At 35.5% G+C, this 27053-nt stretch overlaps 1 protein-coding gene across 9 annotated transcripts in view; it reads left to right on the forward strand.

The window, feature by feature from the left end:
- Vps13b (vacuolar protein sorting 13 homolog B) overlaps positions 1-27053 on the forward strand; it is a 728055-nt gene that overhangs the window by 456443 nt on the left and 244559 nt on the right. For all 9 annotated transcript variants that reach the window (XM_087190742.1, XM_087190740.1, XM_087190746.1 and 6 more), the window contains one exon: positions 22460-23147. In XM_087190742.1, the coding sequence (XP_087046868.1) occupies positions 22460-23147 (688 nt within the window). The remainder of the gene's footprint in view (positions 1-22459; positions 23148-27053) is intronic.

The raw sequence follows: 27053 nt of genomic DNA on the forward strand, positions 1-27053 counted from the left end.
TCAGACAAAGTATCTTTTAAGAAACAAAAGATTTTTCTCTGACATATAAAAGCTGATTCTCAGTAGACTTACACTGACTTACACTATGAGAATTGTTAAGGAAGTCCTTAGGCAGAAAGAAGATGATACCAGACAGAAATCCGCCTCTACACAAAAGATTTAGGAACAGCAAGATTGGTAACTATAAATGACTCCCCCTCTCACTTGTACTTTTTAAACCTCTTTAAAAGACAATTGACGTGGGCCAGGGATTTGGCTCAGTGGTACAGCAGCCTGCCTCGCAAGCTCAAGGTCCTGAGTTCAATCCCTGCTACAAAAAAAAAAAAAGACAATTGACTGATTCAAGCTAAAATAATAACAGTGTATCTGGGGATTTACAATGTGTATGGAAATAAAATGTATATAATAATACATAAACTGAAAAAGGACAAATTAAAGTATATTTTTTTGCCACCACCTGCCTTGCAAGCGGAAGGTCCCGAGTTCAATCCTTGGTACCAAAAAAAAAAAAAAAAAAGTATGTTGTTTTAAGGTTCTTAGACTACAGGTAAAGTGGTTTATTGTTACTAGGAGGAATATTTTAAGTTAAATTTTAAAAAATAATTTCAACACATACATATCCAGAAAGCAGTAGTAGAAAAGTTTTAAGATTAGACAATTCAGTTTGGGTACCATTTTGAAATTAATAATTGTATTTCTCTCCTATCTCAAAACTAATTCCTCACATATTTAAGCCTAAAAAATGGAAGTTAGTTGTATGGTCCATATATAAGTAATACTGCTTTGAAATAGTAAAGCCTAGACTTTGTTTTATAAACATAACTTGATATAGAGTTGGCTATAACTCCTATATAAAACAAGCAGACAATATGAAGCTGTACGTTTATATCCATCACATTGAGAGACTTATTAACAACTTTTCTACCACATTTTTGTTAAGATTTATTGTTTTAGGAAGACAAAATAAATAAATAATGCCAGTCCCAGCTCACAAAAAAATTGTTAAGCAGAAGAAATGCTTTGTCCATTCCTCTCCACTCTCCCTTTTGTGGGATACAAACCTCATATCCAACTCTAGCCACTGACCATGATCTCTCAGCAGTTTTGTGTGTGCATCTGTATGTTTGTGTGTGTGTGTGTATGTGTGTGTGTTTGTGTTTCTGATATCCTGTTTCCCCAGAAATGCTCCCTTCTTGCTAAGTCACAGTTTCCTTTGCAATGTGATAAATAGTAATGTAACATAGCTCCACAAAGAGCTACACTTTGCACCATCAACACCTTGCCAACCCACTGTGAAGTATGAGGGAAAGGACAAATGATCTACTTCCTCTTCCATGTTTGGATACTTTTCCTTAACAAATTTTTTACACAATACTGACAAAAAACCCAGAGTAATCACACAAGAAAGTGTGTTGACTCTCAGAACTTGCAGTCTAGAGGTAGGAGAGAAGTTAGAGTAATTTCATCTGAATACAGCTTCTTTGCTTTTCTTTATTTCTTCATTTTTTGTTTGTTTGGTTTTTATTTTTTTGGTGCTGAGGACCAAAACCAGGGCCTCATGCTTCTTAGACAGGCGTTCTACCACTGAGCTAAATCCCCAGCACCTCTTGATTTTATCCTTAGTATGCTTTCTTGCTGGTGGCTAAGAATTACTAGCTCCTCAGGCCAGGGATTTAGCTCACTGGTTCTCGTGCCTGCCTTGCAAGCACAAGGTCCCAAGTTCAATCCCTGGTACCAAAAAAATAAAAAAAGAATTACTAGCTATTGTAGGTTACTCACTGGTCTTGCCGGGCACATTTTAGTTAAAGAAAGAAATGTTAAAGCATGTGATTATTTCTCATATTGTTTTCCTGCTGTCTCACTAAGATTTGACAGGAAACCTAAGCTCTTCCTCCAAAAACTGGGCACCTTACCCTCACAAGCTTTCTTTATGGGTTCCTGTTTCTCATAGAGAAAAGCCGGGTTTTATAATGGTTGTTTTCAAGGCAGTATTAGGTAAGTCCTCTCCCTCCCTCCCTCTCTGACCTGCTCTTCTACACATTCCCCTTTGCTTACTCTGCCCCAGCCACATTAGATCCTTTCTATTCCTTGAGCCTGTGTGGTGTTATTGCTGCCATCAGGCCTTCTTGAAACCTACCATGACTACCCTATTTAAAATTGCAACCTTTCCTCAGAACTCCTGATCTATTTTACCCTGCTTTTGTCTTTCTCATAACGCTTATGATCTACTAACATACTATAAAATTTACTTATTACTTCTCCCCACCTTCTGCAAGGGCAGGGTTTTTTGGAGGTTTTTTTCACTGTTCTATTCCCAGTGCCTTAAATTATTGGGTGCATGTTAGGCACTCAGTCCCAATTCCCTAAATGAATAAATGATGGATATAATTAATGAATACCCATAAAAATTTACATTTTACTAAGAAGGCAATATAGACATTCCTCATTTAATGACCAAGTTACATTCCTGCATCTAGGTCATTAAGTGATTCGGTTACTAAATGTGGAAATTGTATATAGTATATACAATATTCAGAACAAAGAAATGGTCAAAAAACCTCCAACTTCATAACTTTGCTTTTATTTGCATAACTTACACGCATTACTATAATAGTAGAACATAAAACTATAGTACCATACAGTGCAATGAGCAAAAATTATAGTACTGTATAAACAAGGTGTACTGTACAAAAAAAGATACTGAGGCTTTATAAACAAGATACATAGAACTGTACAAAAACAAAAAATCAAGTAATAAGTTCAAACAGTGTGCCTGTGTTGTAAATTCAAACAGTTCTTAAATTAGGAATGTCTTTAGTGTCCTCATGTGACAGCACTTGACCAAGATAAACCCTATGTTTTATAGACAGAGGTGATAGAATTGGGAGATATTTATAGCAGCTACAGAGGTTACACTTTGATGTATCTAAATAAGAAAAAGGAAAAAAAGAAAAAGGAAGCTTTCATTGGCATATTAGGTTAGCTTGACAGTACATTTTGAAAATCAGATAGTTCATATGTGCAGGAATAATACTACTCTCTTCTCATCAGTAGGACATGCAGTTGTTCTTTTTTAGTAATAATGTGAATAGTGTGCATGTTTGCAAAAGTAATACGCAGATTCAGAAGTATAAGCTATGTCTATGAAACAGAATTTGTTTCTGTGTCAGTCTTATTTAACTGACCCAATATCACTTTTTCCTGGACAATCTTTTATATGGACTTTGGGATTCAGGGATTGGTGGCCAGTACAGGTTTGATGCTACAGTGAACCCAGTTATTTTGAATTAAAGCATTATTTCTCTTTAATGTAGTAAGAACATTTTTCCTTGTAAAATAGCCTATTCTTTGGAACAAAACAGCAGTAAGTCTCTGTGAGTAAGGTAGTGTTTAGCACTGGGCTGTTTAGTTTGTAAAAATATTTTATTTAGACTGAGCTTGTGGCCTGATGATGTTTAGAAGCCAAAGTGTAACTCATAAAAGATGCCAGTGAAAGCCATAGTTGGGAGAGGTGAATAATGATTGCATCATTTTCTTGGTAGGTGTAACCAGGCCTGAAAAACCATCACTGCCATTTATAAAATATGTTGCTAAGAATAAAATCAACTGGTATTCTGTGCATTGCATTAAGTATCAAAATAAAACATCTGTCAGTGCCTTGAGTGTCCCACTATCTTTACACTGTTGAGGAAACTTTGCTTCATTATTGTGTTTTGCTGCCAAAAACAACAGTAATATTTTCCCCCACTTTTAATGAGCATTTTTGTTCAGTGAAAACGTTGAACAATACCAAGTTTTTCTTTGTGATTTTAATTTGATGTCAAGTATATTCCTGTTAGCAAATAAGTTCTTGTAATATGTTTTACTTCAGTTTCTGAAATTCCTCTCTTAAATAACATCTAAAGACCAATGCAGCATGAAACAATAGCCATATTTGGTCAAAATAAAACAAACTTTTTTAATGACATGCAGTAATCAGCACAACATAATAGATCAGATTTCTAGAAGAATAATGAATGTGCAGAAGATTTTAAAATTCAAAAGAAATAAATTAAAATGTTTAACTCTCCTTGCTTAGTACAGGGTAATTCTAGAAATGTTGAATGTGCAATTCCTTAACTCCTGTTGTGAAGGAAGTACACTCCCCCCCAAAAAATGACAAAATGTATTTGTTTGCAGTATGCATTCAGCTATATTGGGAGAGTCATTAAAGGTAGATGGAATCACAGCACCATCACCAATTTTGGGGAAGAAGTACACCTAAAAAAGAATGGGGAACAGAGAGAACAGAACGTGAATTATTGGCATCTGATAGATTTAGGTATAGTAGGGGCATGAGAGGCAGGGAGCAAAAGGAAGGAGTGTACAATATTCCCTGTTTTTTCCTTAAGCCCATAGATCTGAACCCACCCTTTTCAAAAAGGTGACATTGTAATGGGACACATATCTTAACTGAGGAAGAGTGTATACACAAGCACATGTTACGAATAGAATATGGGGCCTTGCTCCATGTAAATTTAAACACAAGCTGCTTTATCTACAATAGTTCTTCATCTTCAGCCACAATAAAAATTGGAGAATGAAAAATAAAGACTCTTTTACTTTTTTATTAGTTGAAAACCATTCTCAAAAACCTCCTTCTTTTCCAGCATTCTGTAAATGTGCCTCACAATTAATGTTGTACTGTTCTTATTTTGTGTTTTTACTTTATTGTGTGACCAAAACATAAGTCCGAGGACATACAAATGAAAGGTCCTGGGAGGAAATGTGATAGAATTTGATCCACAGTTTCAAATCAATGCTCTTATTAAGTTGACCATATAGTTTATCATCTAAACAGGAAGTTATTGAAAATGAATGCTGTTACTGGGCTGGGGATGTAGCTCAATGACACCACACCTACCTGGCAGTACAAGGTCCTGAGTTTGATCCTCAGTACAGGGTGGGGTGGGGTGGGGGTGAAAAACAAGGACAAAATCAACAAACCCAAAATTTGGTCCTTAGAATAGCAAAATTAACAAATCTTTAGCTAGACTAGTCAAAAAAGAACTAAATTACTAAAATCTAGAATGCAAGATGAGAAATTAATAGACTTTATAGAAATTAAAAGAAGTATAAGAAGTCATATACCATATATAAAAAATAACACAAAATTAATTAAGACCTAAATGTAAGAGCTTAAACTATGAAACTCTCAGACATAAACAGAAGTAAATATTTGTAACCTTAGATTAGGCGATAATTTCTTAGATTTGACATTAAAAGCGCAAAACAACCTAAGTGAATGAATGAACCTTCATCAATATTAAGCAAGTGGAAAAAAAAAACAAGTCACAGAATTGATGAATATATTTGCAAATCACATATCTGGTAAGGTACTTCTATGTAGAATAAATAAAGAATTCTTGCATCTTAATAATCAAAACAAAACCCAATTTAAAAAGTAGACAAAGAATCTGAATAGGCATTTCTTCAGTAAAGGAAAAAATAACAGATCAGACACATGAAAAAAGCTCAGAATAATTAACCATCAGAGAAATGCAAATCAGTACCACCAGTGAGATAGCACTTCATACCCATTAGGATGGCTATGATCATAAACACTATAACAAGTGTTACTGAAGAGGTGAAGACCTGGAATTTTTAGTGAGAGTTTAAAATGGTTCATCTGCTTTGGAAAATAATCTGGCAGTTCCTCAAAAGATTAAACATACAGTTACTATATAACCCAGCAATTCCATTGTAACCAAGAGAAATGAAAGCACATGGTCCACACAATAACTTGTATATGAATATTTTTATCATCATTATTCATAATACCTAAAAAGTAGAAGCAACTATTGTCCATCAAACAGTGAATGGATAAATAAAATGTTATGTGTCTATGCTGTGGAATAGTACTTGGCCATTAAAAAGGAATGAAGTACATGGTACCAGGTGGATGAACCTTGCAAAACTTGTACAAAAGAAAGCTTGTCACTAAAGGCCACATATTACATGATTCCACTTAAATGAATTATCTATAGTGAACAAATATTCAGATATTGTATTAGTTTTCCTAATGCTGTGACAAACTACCTGACACCTGCATTGTACAGGAGAAGTTTTATTTTGGCACACAGTTTCAGAGATTTCAGTCCATGATCATCTGGCTCTTAACACAGAAACATGGTGGAAGGGTGTGGTGGAGCAAAGCTGCTCACTTCATGGAGGCCAGGAAGAAGAGCACAGGGAAGAGTGCCAGCAAGAGATGCCTGCCCCAGTGATGTGTATATGTCTGGGCCCCACCTTCTAACAGCTCACTCAACTGTGAACATCAGTAAATTAATCCACTGGTGAAGATAGCACCCATACTACCCGGTCACTCTCCAAGAGCCTCTGAATCCAGTTAAACTGACAATGAAGATTAACTGGAACAGAGACAGATATTAGAGGTTACCTAAGACTTGCAGGGAGTACAAATTGATATAAGATTTCTTTTAGGAGTAAAAAAAATATTCTAAACTTGATTGTGGTATGTGGCACAAGTCTGTGTGTACTAAGAATCATACTTTCTGTCAATGATGGTAAGCCTTTTAGAGAGGAGTGCCCAAAATACAATCCAAAATCAACTTATTATGAAGTGCCAACACTGTAATTAAATCTGAGGTTTTAGTTTAGAAAAAACTCATACATTTATTTCTTTTGTCTTAAGATAACACACATGCCATAGATTTTGCTACTGCTTTATATGAATTGTATATGAATTATTATCTCAATAAAGCATATTTAAAAATTATGTCAAGAGTAGCAAGTGTTGATAAGGATCAAAAGAAAAGGGAACTCTTATTATGAAAAACAGTGCAGAGATTCCTCCAAACAATAGAAATACAACTACCATATAAACCATTAATCCCTCAACTGGGAATATATCCAAAGGAACTGAAAGCATTATGTCAAGAGACATGTGCACTCCTATGTGCATTACAGCTTTACTCAAAGTAGCCAAGTTATGGACTCAACATAAGTACCCATCAGCAGATGAATACATAAAGAAAATGTATATATACACAATGGAATACTATTCTACCTCAAAAATAAGGGTTTTGTCTTCCCTGACACACGTATGAATCTGCAGAACATTATGTTAACTGAAATAAGGCAGAAAGGTACAAAAAATTTAGTACTGCATGATTTCACCTATATTTAGAATCTTAAAAAGTTGAACTCCTAGAATAAAATGATGATTTCCAGAAGTGGGGGTAGGGGGTCAGCATAGGAAGTTGATCAAAGGTTACAAAGTTTTAGACAGGAATCTGTTTTGAGATTACTGCACAGGATTATGGTAACATTTCAAAATAATCATGAGATTAAATTTCAAATGTCTCAGTATAAAAAATGATAGGTAAAGTGATACACGTGCTAATGAGCTTGATTTAATAATTCCACATAACATACATGTATGGAAATAATACACTATACCCCATAAATGTATAGAATTGTCATTTAACAATCAAAAATATCATGAATAATAAATTATATCAAGAGATGGTTAACTAGTAGCATGGGCTTTTTGCCTGCAGATCACATACAAGCATGACAGTCATCTTGAGGCAGCTTTGCTTTTTATCTGCTTTACAGATTGTCCACTCCCCTAGCTCCTCTACCCATCACCTGGTAAGATATTCTTTGCAAAAAGGATATTGTAGCAAAATAAATAAATAAATAAAGTGATTTTAAAATTGCTGAAAACAATGAACTCCATAACCTCTTCCAGCTCTAAGAAGGCATGATTATGATGCATTAAACTGAGAATTTGAATTTGGCCAACATTATTCCATTTTAACTTCATGTGAACTTGTGAACTAAAGAAAAGCTGTGAACAAGATAGTTTTTCCTCCACATAGCTGCACGCAGGTGTGACTTAGTGGAAACCATGGTACTCAGCCAGTTCCCTGTTTAGTGCTCTATTTCCAAGCCCCACTTCCTGTTCTTGAATACAGTGATTTGCTAAAATAGAGACACCTGGTCCCAGCACCTTGCAAAGGGATTTTTTCCTTGCAGCATTTCAAAGTACATTCATGAAGGCTTTCTTTGGGAAGCCATCTGTCTGAAATCTGCAGAAAAAAAATCTCCCAAGCTCCCTTAGATAGTCATAATGGTATGTATTACTTCACTCTTGGATTCTTGTCTCCTCTTTTCTTGTCCTTATTTTTTCATTCATTTATTGCAAAGCCTTTATTTATGGAGCCTTTGTACCCAGGACTAGGTATGTAGCAGTGAACAAGATTACTTTGTCCCTACAATTACTTGCCTTGCCATCTAATAGAACATTGACAAGAACAACAAAATTTAAAGTTTTTGAGTTCTGTTAAGAACAATGAGAGAAAAAAAGTTCTGGAAGACAGATTATGTAGATTATGATTTTTTAAAAAATAAATCCTAGTGGGCCTCAGATTTAGCTCAGTGGTTCTGCTGCCTGCCTTGCAAGCACAAGGTCCCAAGTTCAGTCCCCAATACCAGTCAATCAGTCAATCGATCGATCCATCCATCCATCCTAGAGCCATACTGTATTGCAAATATTCAAATCCTAACTTCACTATTACTAGCTATGTGATTTTTGAGTAAGTTACTTAATTAACACTTCTGGGCCTCAGCTTCTTTACCTTAAAATGAGAATACCACCTACTTTATACCATGGTTTGTTCTGTGAATTTAATAAGTTGATGTGTGTGGTGCACATAGGAAAGTTCCAAACATATTAATTCTCCAATAAATGTTACCTGTGCAAACTAGTTATCTTTGTTACCATCTCAACCACCATTATCACTGCCATCTACAAATACTTATCACTTACATATGCTTTATGCACATGATTTACAAAAAATAGATGTGGCATGTTCCTGGACTCAAAAGCAGTATAAGGATTAAAAGAAAATTACAATGGAAGGTAGCATATGCTAAGTGCCGAATAAGTGATAGATATAGCATGTTCTGTAGGACTGTAGAAAAAGCAGTTACCATGGGCTAATCAAGTGAAGGCTTCAAAGAGGAACTTACAGAGAAGGTGGTTCAGCCTTGGAGAACAAGCTACTGGTGATGCAGAGGCAAGAAGGTGAGTGCATAGTTTTGAAAGTAGAGAATCTGAATAGAGAACTAGTGAGCTGGGAGTTTACCAGGAAGTCCCAGAATACTCATTATTCAGTAGACAGTGAATAATCTGCTGGAACCAGATTCTGAACTAGAGTGATCAAGTATGATTTCTTTCATTCATCTGAGGCCTACTATTTCATATATTGCCTTATTTCCAGTCCCCATAATTGTCATTTCTAACTGATAATGCCACCTACAGTCTCTAGTCCCCTCCTCCCTTCACATTTTTATCATTTCAGTTTTCTTGGAAAGTTCTAACAGTTCCCTATTGTGCATTACAGCATTAGTACTCCTAAGAGTACTAAAAATTACTCCTAAGGGCACTCCTAAGAGTGCCTAAGAATTAATGGAAGTTTGTTGTAAGGGTAGAGCCTTAGATCTTACCTTCAGCTAAGATGCTCCTGGCATGGAGCCTGAAAAGCTGTGTTTTAAAGAAAATCCTCCATGATGCTGATTGAGGTGCCTAGGAGGCTCTGTTTTGAGGAAAACAAAACATTAAACAAAAGTGTTAAACAAAGAGTTAAAATTCCTAATCCTATCACCTAGAATTTTGCTTTATTTTGCCTTCCCAACCTATGGGACATTTTCCATACACTTACCCATACTCTGAAATGTTTTCATTTTTTTTTTTGTCCTTGTTGCTTATGTGGTACCTTCAGCCTTACTGCCATTCCAAATTTCAGGCCTGGTTCATATGTACTTAAAAGTACACTAACCTAGCAGGCAGGCTCCAAGTTGAACTTATTGTTATATCTACTCCACTACCCAAAGTCCTAAGGAGTACCTTGTAAATGATTCCATTTATTTGTTCCTTTTGTAATTCACTCATTATTTATTTACTGAGTATATACTTTGTATAATATACTGTTCTAGCTGCTGATAAAATAGAGGGAAAAGCACTCAAAAATACTGCTTTTATGTACCTTATATATTCATGGGGCAAATGTTTCTAGGTAACATTGCAAGTGTTTTGAGAAGAGTAACCTGGTAGTACTTCATAAGTTATATTAGAATAGGGAGAGACCAGTGAAATTAATGAAGGGACTCTTATAAGTTGCTTTTATATAGTGGGAAGGGCCAGTGAGAATGCAAAATAAAAAGAAAATGAGTAATTAGTGAAACAAAGGAATGACCAGCAGTAATTGGTGTGAGTCACAAGAGTACATCTAATATTTGAGCCCTTTTGGAAAGAAAATAAGGTGGAAGGTTGATATCTTGAAGAAAGACATCTTAAAATGCTATGGTAATTTTTAGATTTTTTTTTATGGTGTTGATAATGGGACATCCACATAGAAATACTCTGGAGCAATTAGAAATATGTAAATCTTATAAAAGACCAGATCACTCTCCTTTCCCATGGTTATTTTTGCTGTTCAGGTCCACAATTTCTGCCCAAGAAATGGTTTATGTCTCATCTACTTGACTTTTCTGGGGATCATGGCATGACTGCGTCTTAGCCCCATTTCTCTAATCTCCAGGTGTTTGCCCAGAATGAGGCCTGGGCTCAACCCCAGAAAATTAGCTCAAATTAAAGCCTTACCTTGAATGGCTCGTAACTGATTAGAAATTTGACTTGTTGGAGGAACTAGGAAAAAGTTACACTTGAACTAAGGAGTCCTTTAAAATTGAGTATAGGTGGACATGATAGTGCATGCCTAATACTCTAGCTCTGGGGAGCCTGAGGCAGGGGGATCATGAATTTAGACCAGATTGGGCTAGATAGAAAATTCAAAGCCAGCCTGAATATATAGAGAGATCCTGTTATGGTATATATATGAATGTCTTTTCAAAGCCTCATGTGCTCATAGGTTGGGCTTTGGGAAGTGATTGGATCATGGGGATATGATACTAATCGATGGATTGGTCCATTGATAAGTTTACAGCTATATGTGATTTAGGAGGTAAAGACAGTTGGAGAACTTGGGTCACTAGGGGCATGGCCTGGAAGGATTTGTCTCCCCTCCTCCCTTGATCTCTCTCTTTCTTTGCTTCTGGCTGACATGCCATGAGCTCTTTCTCCTCTGCTGGGCCTCTCTGTTATGCCCCCCTGCCTTTAGAGCCAGCTAACTATAGACTGAAACCTCTACAAACTGTGAGGCAAAACAAACCTCTCCTCCTTAAACTGGTGGATGTTGGGTATTTTGTCCCAGCAACAAAGAAATTAAGACAAATCCTTTCTCAAAAAAGAAAAGAATATAGTAGTGAGTTTCATTTCCCTATGTGAATATCACACAGTGGTCATTTATTGCAAAATTTGAACACACATATTGTAAAAGCATTGGCACAATATACGATTGTTGTTGTTGTTTTGTTGTATTGTGCTTTGTTTGAGACAGCATCTTGCTATGTAGTTCAGTCTGGCCTTGAACTCATTAAGTAGCCCAGGTTGGGCTTGAACACTCAGGATCCTCGTGCCTCAGCCTCTGGAGTACTGGGATTACAGGGTTGGGCCATCACACCCAGCACATAATATGTGCTTATAAAATGAAAACCTGCTTTCAAAAGCCTGCCAGATCATCTTTTCCCGTTTTTATACCTGATCACACCAAGAAAACCTCAAATCATTCCTGTCTTTCATAATATCCAACATCCTCATCAGAAAATATGGGTGGAAGGTTATATAATTTTTATTATCTGACTTTTCTATAATCTTCATGAAGGCAAGAGCTGTTTCTGCTATACAATATTTGCAACCAGTGTTTAGAACATAGTAGATTCTCAGTAGTGATTTGTTGAATGAATCAATAAAGTGAAATAAAATTTCATTCTACATTTTGCTAATTTTGACACTGACTGAGTTTTCAAGATGGTCAGGAAATATTTTATGTCAATAAAATGATCAGTGCTAAAGTTCTTTATCATAGTGTTAATTGATGATATTAACCAAATAATACTACTTTAAAATAATTTTAAAATAAACTGCTGGTTCCTAACTAGCTTAGAGAAATGTCAATAAGTTTTAAAGGCTAAGAACACTCCTCTTTAATTGTACTGATTTGTTATTACTGTTGTAAATGTGACATAAAACTTAGCCTTAACAGAGACATTCTGATAAGATCAGCTGCTAAATACATACAATGTATAATTAAAATTTATTTTCTAACTCACAATTTTTTGAGAAAATCTTCTCAGGAATATCCAGATTTACGTACTTCATCTCTGTTTATTAAATGATGCTTGATATTTGGGGAAAAAAATTAAATCATCTTTCTAATCTTGTTTAAACTTTCATTCTATTCCTACATGACCAGAAATATCCAAACTTAAGGTGTATATTAGATAACCTTCATAAGTTGCTTTCTTAGAATAGCAGGAGTCCCTAAGACATACAGAGTTTGAAAATTACAGGAGCTACAAAGCTATTGTTAGGAATTTTTACCTGATTTAGATAATATTTCCAAGGACTGAAGGAAGAGGTTGGGTCCTTGCACTTGCGAGGCAGGCAGCGGAACTACTGAGCTAAATCCCCAGCCTGATACTATTGACACCATTTGTGTGGAAAACCATTTTGACATGGGGATGATTTTCATGGAATAGCAGAGTGAAAGCTTTTCTAATAGAAAATAATTGGCTTCAGGGAGGAAACAGATGTCTCTAACATCTTGTTTACTTTGCATTTCAAATCCTTTCCATCAGTTGTGTTTTAAAGGATTGATAATATATGTGACTGAGAAGTATGTGGCTTTAGTTCAGTTTGGATGTGATCTGCCATCATAAAGTTAAAGAATGACCGATAAAGTTTGCAAATTATCTTCTGTAATGTCTTGATGGATTTGAATTAAATCAGGTAGGTGATAGACAACACTGAGATTTGGGATTACTTTAAAGACAATCTAGAGTTAACTGAATCAAATTTGTTTAGTAAACCAAATATCTAATAATGAAAATCAGCTCAGTATTTTTGTTAAATAACTATAGCCTATTTGGGAATGAGAACCAGCTACTAAAATTAATTATAGATGTGCTTGACCATTTTATCTATTCTTCAACTTGCACTGAATATGGTGGGGAGGGGGGATTAGTTCTAAAAGCCTTTTCTTTTCTTGTCTCCATAAACCCTATATTATGTTTTTAAAGAAGTATATGTGACTTAGGGAAAAATCAAATAAGGATTTATATGTATTTTTATCAATAGAAGTCATAGTTTTCTTATCAGAGAACTAGGTTCATAGGTGCAAGGCAGAGGCCCACTAGAGTAGTTTAATAAACATAGTCTACTTGTATATTGCTGCCGAAACTAAATGCAAACTTTTCTGTGATTCTTATAGACAGTGCATAGGCTCAATAAACTTTCATCTGCTTCAGGGTTAGGGCTGATTCAATCTTAAAGCAAGTTTATGAGAGTGGCTGATGTGATACAGTTGTTTCGAGTAAAATCAGACTAGCTCTAAGGAGCCAATCTAAGTCAGTCTCTAAGTAAAATTCTATGAGAAACAGACTTCGATTCAGACACAGTTGTAAACCCTGATATAATGAGGACTTGCAGCTGATTTAATCCTCTTGAAAATCTTTAAGCAGCCAGGGGACAAAATGGTTTCCACATTGACATCAATGGAATGAACCTTAGATTTCATCAGTATGAAGAAGAGTAGTTACATTGTACACACAGTAGCCACTTCTTAAGAATTAACATCATGGCCATTTGTAAGCCAGGCTATTATTTCCGATATACAGGCATCTGTTTTGATTAATGTCCTAGAATGTGGCAAGTTTTATTTTTTAAAAAGTGAATTCATCACAAAAAGCAAACAAGTCAAACTTAAACTCAAAACTTGTACTCCTTGAACGAAAGTGGCCAGCCTATTCCATTTGTTATATATGTAAGAAGCATAAAGGAGAGAGAGAATGAGAAATGTTTCTAAGTTAAGATGCCATATGCAAAGTTTTACCTGGAATTTTTTTTTAACAAATTTCCCACGAATAAGCTTATGCTGTGAAATCATATACATATAAAGTGACACAAAAGTTTAAAGATAACACTACAGTTAAAATGTTAAAGTGACACAGAAGTCTAAAAGAGAACACTTCAGGTAAAATCTCAGGTAGAATTAGAATTTATCTGCGGTGATGTGGTTGTTATTGTGTGGAACCCCTTCCCCCATCTTTTATATTGAAATAGGCACTGATAATGATCTAGGTATTGTGGTCTTTAGCTCTAGTTCTGGTCCCTTTTCATAATTTGCATTTATTTACATTTCATTTGTTGTTTTAAGGTAAAACAATAGACCACAGACTAAAGTAAAAGGCAGCCTTTTCTGAACTATCTCCATGCTTCTTTTATTACAGTTAGCACTGGTCCTGAAATGTGAATATTTGAACTGATACCTAGCAGGCAGTAGGGGCCTCATACTGTTACTTCAAAGAGCCAGAAAATTTCATGAAAGGAAAAGCTTGAAACTATAGTAGCCTTTACCATTCTATCTGTTAAGCAGTGGTGGGTATCATTAGTTCTGCTTTTTTGCATAAATATTGCAGTATTGTGAAAACATTTTGTCATCCAACTGGGAACAATTATATTAAGGGATCTTGTATAACATTTGGTTTAGAGAAACAAAATAAATATAAAAAGCCCTTGTGTTCTAATGCCTGTGTGATGCTTGTGCAAGTTTGTTTTCTAAGGAAAAAATAACATTGACTGGTTACACAGAAAGAAATATTTCATATAATAGTCAATTTATTCTGTTTAATGCTTTTTATTTAATATGTTAACATAAATTTCACCTAGCACATCACTGAGTTGAAATGATAACTCATCCATTAAATCTTAAAACTTTATGATCTATAATACACCATTGAAAATGTGAGACAGTGGGGCCAGGGATTTAGCTCAGTGGTTCTGCTGCCTGCCCTGCAAGTGCAAGGACCGGAGTTCAATGCCTGGTACCCCGTCAAAAAATGTGAGACATAAAAATATGCTCTTACAATTTTCTTGATTAAATTAGTACAATATGCTAAAATATGAAACTTCCAAATTAGACTATTTCTCTGTTAGAAGCATGAAATAACCTCTCCCAATCCTACTGTGCCACACCATCCTACAAACTTCTAAAAGATATAGCTAGAAGTATGTTGCAAGTGTTTAGACAATGAGGGACATAATTTTTTCAAATTTATAAAAAGTCTCCTCTCTAATTCCAGTATGTGAAACCATTAGAGTATATAACCAATTAGTTTTTACCTGCATTTGATTTTGTAAGAAACAGAGTATTTGTTAGAAAACACTATTACATTTTAGCAAGAGCAGTAAAATTAGGATATGTGTCACTGTGATATACAGATGTGATTGTCACTTTGATTCTGTAGTTTTACACTTGACTTTTTTCAGTCTGTAAATGTGAAAAATGATCTTATAATTGGAAAAAGATATTTTTATAACAATTAAAGTGTAACTCTTGCCTGCCGGAAGTGTTGCTTCAGTGTTGCTGTTATGTAACCATAATTATGATAAGGAAGTGGAAAATTTTGTGTATATGCTTATGTTTTGTATGTAGTTTTTCTTTAAAAGACAGATTTTGAAAGTAATGTGAAATAAAGTACTGGAGTACATAATGAATTTCCCATTATTGTTAGCCATCAAAAAAAATTGTTTTAGTCCTTATCTCAAAAGCCTGGTTCCCACATATATTCCTTAAAACTTTAAGCATCCATTTATTTGCAGCATTTTTTATTAATGTGGCTGACTTTTAGATATGTTCCTAAAATTATTGCTATGACCCAACAAGAAGTTTCAATCAACCTTCTTTCCCTACTCCAAAATGCTACTTGAGTATCAAACTCATGTAAGTAGAAACTTTTAATACATCCTTTGATGTTGTTGCCCTGTCATTCAAATGTGGTTCTGTTCACTACTCCTAAAACATTGCAGATCTTACCAAACTCTGGGGTGAGCTAGTAAACTTTCCTATCTCAATACTGTCTATTAAAAAAGAGGAATTAGATATAGTTCCCTAGCTACTAGTACAGCTTTCAGCACCTTCTCCGTGGTGGCTGGTGTCTGCACTATATATAGCTGTGAAAGGATGGGAAAATGAGCTGGAATGATCTAAGAAGTAAACTATCAACTTGACCTGTTTCCCTAGCTATTGAAAACCTCTCATATTGAAACCCATTGATAGTGAAACTAGAATTCCTCTGCCTTAAGTACCATCTGGTTGTGCTCAAGGCTTTAAAGCTGTTGTCTCCACGTAAAATTTCAGAGTCCTATACTTTTTTTCTTCACTGAACTATCCATTTTTAAGCCACAAATATTTTTCCAGCTCTTTCAGATTTTATCTAAAAGTATATTTTCACAGTATTTAAAACGTTCTTAAACAATAACAATTTATCTTGATGGATAGCATGCTGTGTTTTTTCATTTTATTTTAATTAGCCATTGTGGAACCAAATTCCCTTTTGTTTTAGTCTTTTGAATATTGTTTAATTATTGTTATCATGCCAGATATCTTAAAGGTTATTTTACCAATACAGTTTCATTTAACATAACCCATATGGAATCAATAGCCTAGTTTCCTAAAGTGAATGCTTGGAAAATCTTACATTCATATGTTAAGAGTACACATCCTTTCCTCATTAGTTGGAGAGTACAGGGATTTTGGCACAGGTTCTGTGTGGAAGCATTGTGCAGCTTTTATATGGATTTTGTTTTGAGCCTTTGATGACACTGTTTAGAATAGGAAGTATCTAATAAGTAAAGCATTTTGTCTCAAGTGCTGCCAGTGTGTTTAATATATGCCTGGAGGTCTGAAACATTATCTTCTTCACTACAGTAATATGCATTTAATTCTCTGAAAGCAGAAGGTCGAACTTTTAAAAGGGACACAAAGTACATTTTCAAACAGAATAATTCAAAACATATGGAGCAGAGGAGTGGAGTAATGTACAGTTGGTTTTTATGGTTTAATCATGATCATGTTAATGCACACCAGTAGCTAATTAAAGAAAACTTTTATTGTTCATTTTAAATAAGTTAGGTAAAGAGTGGGAGGGCTAATGTAACAGCGCTGCCCAGAGATACATGCAGCACTCACCAGCAGCAAGCAGATAGTGCTGTTTTTGACAACTTAGTCCGTTGGACAATAATAATGAGGCAGAACTTATTTTCAGAGTGATCACGTCACTTTTTGTTTCCTCAAATGAATGGGAAATTTGATACCCAATTTTAGGGCCCAGCTCACTTAATTAATTGTGAAATATTTCTCAGTAGTGGGCCAGATACTTCTCAGTATAATAGATAAATTTGCAATTGTCAAAGGACAAACAGTGGGTCTTTCAATATTGTCTCAAAAAATCCTCAGTTTACTTGTTTCAGTGCCACAAATAATTTGGAAGCTTAGAATAAATGGAGGAAATTTTGGCTTTCTAACCCAGTTTTAAAAGTTAGTTTTCTAGTACTGAAAAAGTTGTGCCTTTTTTTGTTTTCCTTCCCAATGAAAATCAGGCCCTTTCATCTCTGGATCACTGGTTCAAATTCCATTCTGCTCAGTAGTAACTAGAATTAGTTACCATCTGACTTCTGTTTAGTCACCAGTGTGACCTTAGCTGATAGCTGCCATCCTGCCCCTGCCAATTATTTATATCTCAAGTTCATGCCACTTGACATGTGCTAGGGTCTAATGTGGCAATCTCAGCATGTAATAAGACTGCACACTAAATTTCTTTATCTTTCCCTACAGGTGGTATGGTTTTTCATGTTAACACCTATAGGGACATTTAATGTGCATTAGAGGAGGAGAGACTAGGTTTTAAATGTATCTATAAATCAGAAGAAAATTCTGTGTGCATAAAACTATAGTTTCATATAGTTAATTGTGGTTGACTTTCCTGATTGGGAGAATGAAAATAGTTTATGAAGCTGGAACTCGATTTGACTTTGCCATGGAACTCAACCTAACTGATTTTTTAGTTAAATTGTGCATAGATATTTAGTTTGGGATCCCTCAAAATGTGGGCAATAAATCCTAGACTACTTGAGTAGTATTGGGAATTCCTAGTTGACAGTGTTTAGAAATCCATTTGGAATTTTCATAATAAGGATAACAGCTTTAAAATTAAGCTGTTATTCTAAAAACTGGTGGCTTTTTTTTTTACTGAATTTCTAAATTAAATCTGTTCGTTTTATTCATTCATATATTCAGTCAGCAAGTAGTGATTAAATTGTACAAGAAGTATCATATGTTCTGAGAATACTCTCATGGTGTTTTTCCTTACCAGGTAGCAGCCTGCCAGCTGTCTCTTGGGCCTTTCTTTTCACCCCTTCTTTTTAGTAGTACATGTTGGTAGTACATACTGTTTACATTCTTTGTATGGAATTGATACATACATATACACATCTTAATTCCTTTTTTCACACACACACTCACACACACACCATCTTTTAGTCCCTTTTCTCTTTCAGGGTTTTCATTTTGTTTTTTGTTTTTGCTTTTGAGACAAGGTTTCACTATGTAGCTCACAGTGGCCTTGAACTTGCTGCAACCTCCTACCTCAGCCTCCTGAGTGCTGGGATTACAAGCATGCACTACCAAGCCTGGCCCTTTTCCATTTTAGAAAGATCTACCTCCCTACTTCCTATCATCTATCTTTTATTTTGTTCTTTGTTATACTTTGGGTTTCTCATATAAAAGAAACAATGCAATATTTAAGTTTGTGTGTCTGATTTATTTCTCTTAATATTATGGTCTCATTTTCCTGTACCTTTTGATTAACATATGCCTCAGTTTCCTCAGCTCTAAGATGGAGCTAACAGTACTGTCTCTCAAAGAGTTATAACACTTAGTAAAGAAAATGTATGTAACTTGCTAACAATAGCTATCAAATAATAAACATTCAGTGATATCTTTTTTAAATTTTCAATTGCTTACTATAAGAGAGAACACAGTGTAAAGAGTACCATATAAATAGGTTGTTTTAAAAGCATAGATGTCAGCCAGTCATGGTAGTGCACACCTGTAATCCCAGCAATCTGGGAGGCTGAAGCAGGAGCAGCCCAGCCTGGCAAAGGTCCAGGCCATGGGAATAATCCCTAGTACTACCAAACAAAGAAAGAAAAACAAAGGGGGGAGTGGGGGGGTGGAAGGAGACAGAGAGAGAGAGAGAGGCAAGGGATGAGGAAGGGGAAGGGGAGGAGGAGAAAGGAGAAGGGGAAGGGGAGGAGGAGAAAGGAGAAGGGCAAGGGAATATGGGAAAGACTAGCAGTATCTGGAAGATTTGTAGACATCGTCATTAAGGAGGTGAAATTTTTTTTAATTATCCTTTAATGAGTGTAAGATCAGTATATCTACCCATCTAATGCCACAACATCCTTGCATATTAGTGTCCCACTATGAGGATGAAGACATATCAGAGACTAGGAAGATCACTTGGAAATGTGTTCAGCTGCAGACCAGGAAAGACCTCCTGAATATGTTGATATTAACAAGTCTTCATTCACATATGTTTACATATTAACAATCATTAATTCTAGCCTCCCAAGTAATTTTTTCACTTACCATTTTATCAGAAACAAACATATCACCAGACATTTATGAATCCTGTTCAATGTTCTAGGCACTGCACTGCACCCTAATAATGTACATGATGTGGTCCATTCCCTCTAGCAATTCTTCACCTGGCAGGAGACAGACCATAACAGATGGTAATGTCAGTTATTTTCTATATGCCAGGTAGTGTGCTGACTCTTTTAGGTAGACTCATTCACCAAATCCTTATAATAATCCTTTTAAGAATTATTCCCATCGTTTTGCAGAAAAGATTATGCAGCCTTAGAGAGGTTTATAATTTGTCCAAGGTCATATAATTAGAAGAGTGTTGGACTTGATCCCAGGTCTCTCTGTCCCCAAAGCTTATATACAGTCATGTATCACTTAACTATGGGGACACTTTCTGAGAAATGCACCATTAGGTGATTTTGTAGTTATATGAGTATCATAGAGCATATTTACACAAACCCAGATAGCATAGCTTACTATAAACATAGGCTATGTGGGAGTCTGGGGATGAACATACATATATGTAGTGTAGCCTTTGCTCTTTTGGTCATGATAAACAAAACCATACAAGATTAAGTCAAGCACAAGAGAAAATGATGCAATCATCAAGCAATGTAGTAAACACTTAATGTAATAGGCTGTGTAGGCATAACACGGCATAAGATTTCATAGTAAACATTTTTTATAAGTAGAAGCACATACTCAATGATAAAAAGAATAGTATAATAAAAACACAAAAATAAATCAGTTTTTATCATTATCAAGTGGTATGTTCAGAGTTGTATGTGTTATGCTGTTTCATGTGGCTGGCGGCACAGAGGATTTGTTTATCCCAGCACAACCACAAACATAAGTAATGGATTGCTCCGTGACATTAGGGCACCAAGGACATCACTGTCTAACAGTAATTTTTCAGCTCCATTTTACTCTTGTTGGGCCACCATCCAGTATGTCATCAATCATTAAGAACTTGTCATATGTGACTGTATTGTAAAACTATCTGCTAATGTACTGTCGCTGAAGAACATTTTAGTAGAATATAACCCATCAGTAATAGAATTATGAGTGAAGTATTGAGATCACCAAAAAGAGAATAATTCTCAAATTCCACTTGTTTTGATGGATGACTAAGAATTTGTCAGCTACAGCAATCTCAGAGAGATGCTCCCACCACAGAAATAGCACAGTACAGATAACATGATTTTAAAAAAGCATGGTGTTGGGGCCAGGGATGTAGCTCAGTGGTACCATGCCTGCCTGGCAAGTGCAAGATCCTGAGTTTGATCCCTGGTACCAAAAAAAAAAAATACAAAGCATGATGTCTTCCAAGAGCAGGGGTAAGTTTTATTTCAAATAGCTAATGCTACATCTAATGCTGTATTTTTCTGACAACAATGTGTCTTCATCAGAAACTATAAAATCAATTAATAGGAAATATTATTTGAAAAAATTTAACTGTTACATCACTCTGTTTTTTATTAGTTCTTTAACATTTTCACGATGAGCCCTTGGCAAACAACTTAAGTAGCATGTGACAAAGTGATACTTTTTTTAACCAATCAAATGAAAAACTGATAAGTAATATCCAGTATTTGGGGAATATTTTTCCATCACTAGTAGTAATGTAAATCAGTGCAGCCATTTTGGATAGGTGGCAATATTTAATAACTTAAAAAATTTTTATAACATTTACCTTCTAATTCCTGTCATAAAGAAGTATTATTGCATGTTTTTTATAGGTATTTGTTAGCAAAAATTGAAAACTTGTATGTCCAATTGTATGGGAATGGTTGAACAAATTATTCCTAACACTAAGTGAAGAGTATAATACCTTGTCAAAAAATGGAGTTACAAATTTGTGTCCACACCAAGGGGTGTGGTTGGGGGAAAAAGACTGAAAGAAAATGCACTAAATATTACTGCCTAGCTGTATTTGCTGATAAGACAGGAGTGGAGAGGACTTTGTACGTTCTCTTTATACTTTTGGGGATTTTCCATGGTTACACTGATGATTCAGAAATACTTCAAAGATACAGCAAGTGAAATATCAAGGTGCTGAAAAGACGATTGGGAGATCTGAGAAAGGAGAGCTAATTTCTTAAGAGTCATGCTGCCAAAGTAATCTTAACAAAACTGCTTCTGCCCCCAAGTAGTTCCTTTTACTCTGTTCAGGGAGTCTATGGTAGAAAATGTTGAGAACTAGTAGCCTTTATTGCCCAAAGGAAAAAATCTACCCTGGGAGGCCTTAGTTACTGACTTGATTTTATTTGATCATTTACATTTACCCTTGTTCCAAATCCTATTATAGGTGGGGAAAATAGCCATCTTCTTAGATGACAAGCATTTATTTTAGATGACTGTTCTTTGTTCCTCATAATTTAGGACTGCTGACTTTTTGCTCCCTTTCTTGCTATTCAAAAATCTGTACATCAGCTTATGAAAAGGGTAAACAAAATAAGCTGCACCTAGATAAAATAGTTTCAACCAGTAGTGAACATGATTTTGAAAGTTTATTGTATTGCTTGTAAAATCATTGTAAAGAAAGCTAATTAAAATAATTATTTGAAGAGGCATTTTTTTAAAACATGCTACATTGTATTAATCCAAAGTAAGTATAGGTCAGACACTCACAGATATACTGAAATGCACATTTGATGCTTTTCTCAAGTATTTCCTTGCCATTTGAACTTTTTTTTTTTGAATGGGCACCTACCTAGCTTGTTTTTATGATTACTAGATTATAGTAGGCTTATTTTTTAAGTCTTCTCTTAAACGCAAACACATTGTTTACATACCAACACTCGCAACTAATTTGAAATATTTTATCCTTTTCCCTACAGATTTCTAAACAAGAACTGAAAAAAATGGATACATTTGATGGAGGCATGGCTGAAACCTCCTCTCGATACAGTGGTGCTCAGGACAGTGGAATTGGCAGTGACAGTGTTAAAATCAGAATAGTGCAAATAGAGCAGCAGAGTGGTGCCAGTCAGCACCGGATTGCCCGTCCCTCACGCCAGTCATCAATTATAAAGAATCTAAATTTTATTCCCTTTGACATATTTATTACTGCAAGTAGAATCTCACTAATGACCTATTCTTCGACGGCCTTGCCCAAATTGAAATCACAAGAACAGAAGGAAGATGAAAAAACAGGCAAGAGTTCATTAAATCTCCCAGAAGTTGATTCAGATGTTGCTAAGCCCAACCAGGCATGTATTTCCACAGTGACAGCAGAAGATCTCTTAAGCAGTAGCACATCTTTAATATCAGGGAGAAAAATAGGGGTTCTCTCTCTTGAATGTCTTCACGCATCCACAAGGTCATCTGCAAGACAAGCACTTGGCATTACTATCGTTCGGCAGCCTGGTCGAAGAGGAACAGGTGACTTACAGCTAGAACCATTTCTGTATTTCATTGTGTCCCAGCCTTCCTTGCTTCTGAGTTGTCACCACAAAAAGCAGCGAGTAGAAATATCCATTTTTGATGCTGTGCTTAAAGGGGTAGCTTCTGATTACAAATGTACAGGTAAGAGCCTTTAAATTTACTGGAGTACTAGTAATTACTACTGTATTACAACTTTTATTCCCATAGCGTTAAGATTGATCAAACAAAAAACAGCTGGCAGACCAGACAAGCCTTCTTTTCTCTGTAGAATATATAAAGTTCACGTCCCACAGCTGAATCATGTTTAAGTAAATTTTTGAAGTGTTTAGAGGTTTAACTGAATGAAAGAGAGACTCTCTTGGCAACAAAGATGCTTAACAGTTTCCAGTGTTTGAGAAGCATACCTTTTTGTCATATTAATGGCCCATAGGTGTGTTTTCCCATGTTAATGTAGCTCTACAGATAAAAAGAAAAACCTTAGAATATGAACTGTATTGCTTTGGTATTCTTTTGATCTATTCTTCTCACTACAATAGCATAAAATATAATCAAGAAAATTTATTAATAAAGTGAGATGATGTAAAGATTTTTATACATTTACAACAAAATTTTTATTAATGGCTTTGGCTAACAGGCTCTTCTTGCACCATATTCATACCTTCCTTATAACCAGAGGGCCTCCTATACTATAAAATGAAACCTCTGAAGCTTTTTGAGACAAGAAAGGTGAGCAGATGCTCAGATTTAGGATGCAAAAACTATTAAGTAACAAGGTCCAGTGGAAAATGGGTCAAGCAACGTATAATGAGAGACTTTTCTCCTGAGTTAATGTAGAACTGGAGATTTGCTGCAAAGACTTGAGATGGTAGCTGGTCATCTAAGATTAAATATTTGAAGAAGACCCTAGCAAGCACAGATGTATTTCAGACATTTTGTTGCTAGCAAATGATTCGGTCTAGCAGATGGAAGCCAGCAATGAGGCATTTGGAGAATTGGACTTAACTGGAAATTAGGTTGTCTTATTCTTGGCATTAGAAGAACCATTTTACATACCTAGCAGGTTCTTGAAGAGTAGATAGGAAATGTAGGGGTCAAGATTCAGCCCAAACAGGTAGAATCAAAGGAAGTCTAAGCTCTTGACAACATTTCATGGAAGTCATTTATTTTAGAAAAGGATAACTGGCCATTTGCTAAGGTAGAATAACCTAGAGTTGCCCCCTACTATTTATTGATCCTCTCTCCAGTGGTGTGCTGAAGCTGGCTGGCTTGCTGGTCCTGATGAAAGTGAGTGGACTCTTAGACTTTCAGGATCTTTGTGAGCCAGTTGGTAAATCACAGGTAGCTTAAATTAGCCATAGTGAGAGTATACCACACATATTAGTAAGTGTTATCAGTCAGCTCTCTTGCTCTCTAACATCTATTTGTTAAATAAGTACATATACCAACTCCATGCAAGAAATGTAAACATGTACTAATAATTAAAAAAACATTTACTAGCAGCCACTGCCCCTCTTCTTCAAACATACTCTCATTTACTAAGTGCCTATGACGTTAATAGGTACTGCAGGAGCACTGGAGATGGAGTGGTGCTGGGGTGGTGGAACATGTTATATAACTCAGAGACTTATGTCTGCATATCAGGTAGTTGTTTGAAGGTATGGTTAGAATTGGCTTAAATTGGTATAGGATGAGGAGACTAAATCTTAATTCTCATCCCAACATAGGAAACAAATGGAATCCATAAAACAGATGCAAACAGATTTCCAGGAGATCAAAAACTCGATTGAAAATCTTAATTCCCTACTCCTCCTTAAGCTCATTGACTTGCACTCACTCTGTAGGTAGGTGGCTTCAGTGGCCCCTGTTAAGAGATACTGGGAAAGGCAGAGGACAGTAGGAAGGGGAAAGGGGGCTGATATAAACAGCTATCACCTCTTCCCCAAACTTGCATTTGTAGACGAACAGTGATCACAGAAATCTCATTTTGCCCAACCTTCAAGACCAACCTAAAGATATTCTGTATATCCTCAGCATTTGAAAGTAATTGTTGCACTGAGGTAAGCCAGGGTCCATAGTAATAGAAGAAAACTATCAATGGGCTTTTTCCATTTTCCAAAATTATAGAGGAAGGTTTATTTTAATCCATTTTATTAATACACTCCTAAGTCATGTTTATACATTTTCATCTAAGTTTGAATTCAGCAAAGTTATAATGGTTCACTCCAAAGATATTCATTTGAATTACTGTGTTTTCTCTCATTGCTGAGACAAAATACCTGACACCCAAAGTTAAAATGGAAGGGGTTTATTTGGCTTACAGTTCATAGAAGTTTCAGTCTATAATTGGCCATCTCCAAGGCAGGGATGACAAACAGGCATGCCAAAGCAGAAACGACATGGCACAAAGACAACAAAGGTAACAAGCTAACTTCATTGAGTCTTTCTGCCTCTTTTATCTTATTCAGACTACTTAGGGTGGGCAGCACTCACACCCTTAATCCTAGTGCCCTTGAGCCTAGCATTGCATCATGAGTCAATTCCAGCTTCACACACTCTAGATCAAGCCTGTGACCACATTAGGCCTTGAGGGGAAGTCTAGATGCAAAACATAACAATTATAATCTCTTCCTAAATCAAAATAATGAAGTCCTTCTTCCTAGGAGAAAAATTCTTTTATATAAATATAGAACCAATTTTCAGTAGGTAAAGCTACAGTAGAGGTCATGGGCCAGTTTTAGTATGGGGTACACATGTGGGAGGAAAATGTCTTACCTTTTCAGGAGCACATAATGTTCCTGCAGTTGCCATTCCTTACACAGTAGGCATCTACTTGGACATGACATAATCCAAATATGATAACACTTAGTCATGGCAAAGTACATGATTATGTTTCTTAAAAATGAATTTGGTGATCTTGTGAAATTTATCAAAAAGCCCTTGTTCCCCACCTTAAGGAGAAAGCATTGTATCTTCTCCATTCACGTAAGGTGTTCTCACTGAAGTATGGAGTACATGTCTTTAATCTGTTGAGAAGGTTCTGTTCTACTTTTAGTCTCCTGATAGCTTTTACCATGAACAGCTGTGGAATTTAGTCCAATACTTTTTCTGCAACTACTGACAGGATCATATGGCTTTTTCCTTTCCTCTGATAAAATGATGACTTTTGGGGGTGGATCTTCCAATGCTGAACCAACACTGCCATCCCTATAACAAAACCACTTTCTACATCCTGCCAGATCTGACTTCCAATAGTTTGTTTTGTTAAACAAATTTCTATCTATGTTCATACTTTTTTCTTCTATTATCTTTATCCAATTTTAGGATTAGCTCAATGTTGAGTTCCTAAAATGAGAGGAGAAGCATTCCTTCTTTTTTCTGCTTTAAATGTTTGGTATAATTTATCAGTTAAAAAGTATATGAGCCTGTTGTTGTCATATAGGTAGGTTTTCAAGCTAGGAATATACTTTCTTTAATAGGTGCTATTCAACTTTTATATTTCCTCCAGAGTTAGTTTCATTAATTTGTCTTCCAAGGTACTTCTTAGAAGTTGTCAAATTTATTTCAAAACAGATTTTTGAAATATGTTTTCTATATCCTTTTAAATTCTGTAAAATCTGTGGTAATGTCTCCTAGATCTTGATATTTTAATTTTGAAAATGTATAATTGATATTGTGTAATAGGAAGAAAAGGTCTAAAGGAGCAGGGGAAGTGGGAGGGGTGGGGGAAAGGAAAAAAGGGAAAAGAAAAAATATGAGAAAAGGAAAAAAATGGAAGCAAAGTCTTTGCAAATAGAGAAGGGTGGAGGGGGTGAACGGAGGGCAAGGGAATGGGGAAAAAAATAAGAACCAAGATACTCATGTAATGGTACAAGATCCCAATGATGAATGTAACTGTATTTTATACCTAAAATGTACCAATAAACTTAATGGGGGAAAAAAAAGCCAAACAAGCAAAAACTCAAAAAAATATAACTAACATTTATCAATTATGCCAGGTATTGTACTCACTACTGCTCTAAATGTATTATTTCACTTCATCCTAATAAA

The sequence above is a fragment of the Heterocephalus glaber genome, unplaced genomic scaffold (genome assembly GCF_053883595.1).
Source record: "Heterocephalus glaber isolate CG9 unplaced genomic scaffold, H.glaber_assembly_v1.0 deba00001555, whole genome shotgun sequence".
In the NCBI taxonomy this organism is placed as follows: Eukaryota; Metazoa; Chordata; class Mammalia; order Rodentia; family Bathyergidae; genus Heterocephalus; species Heterocephalus glaber.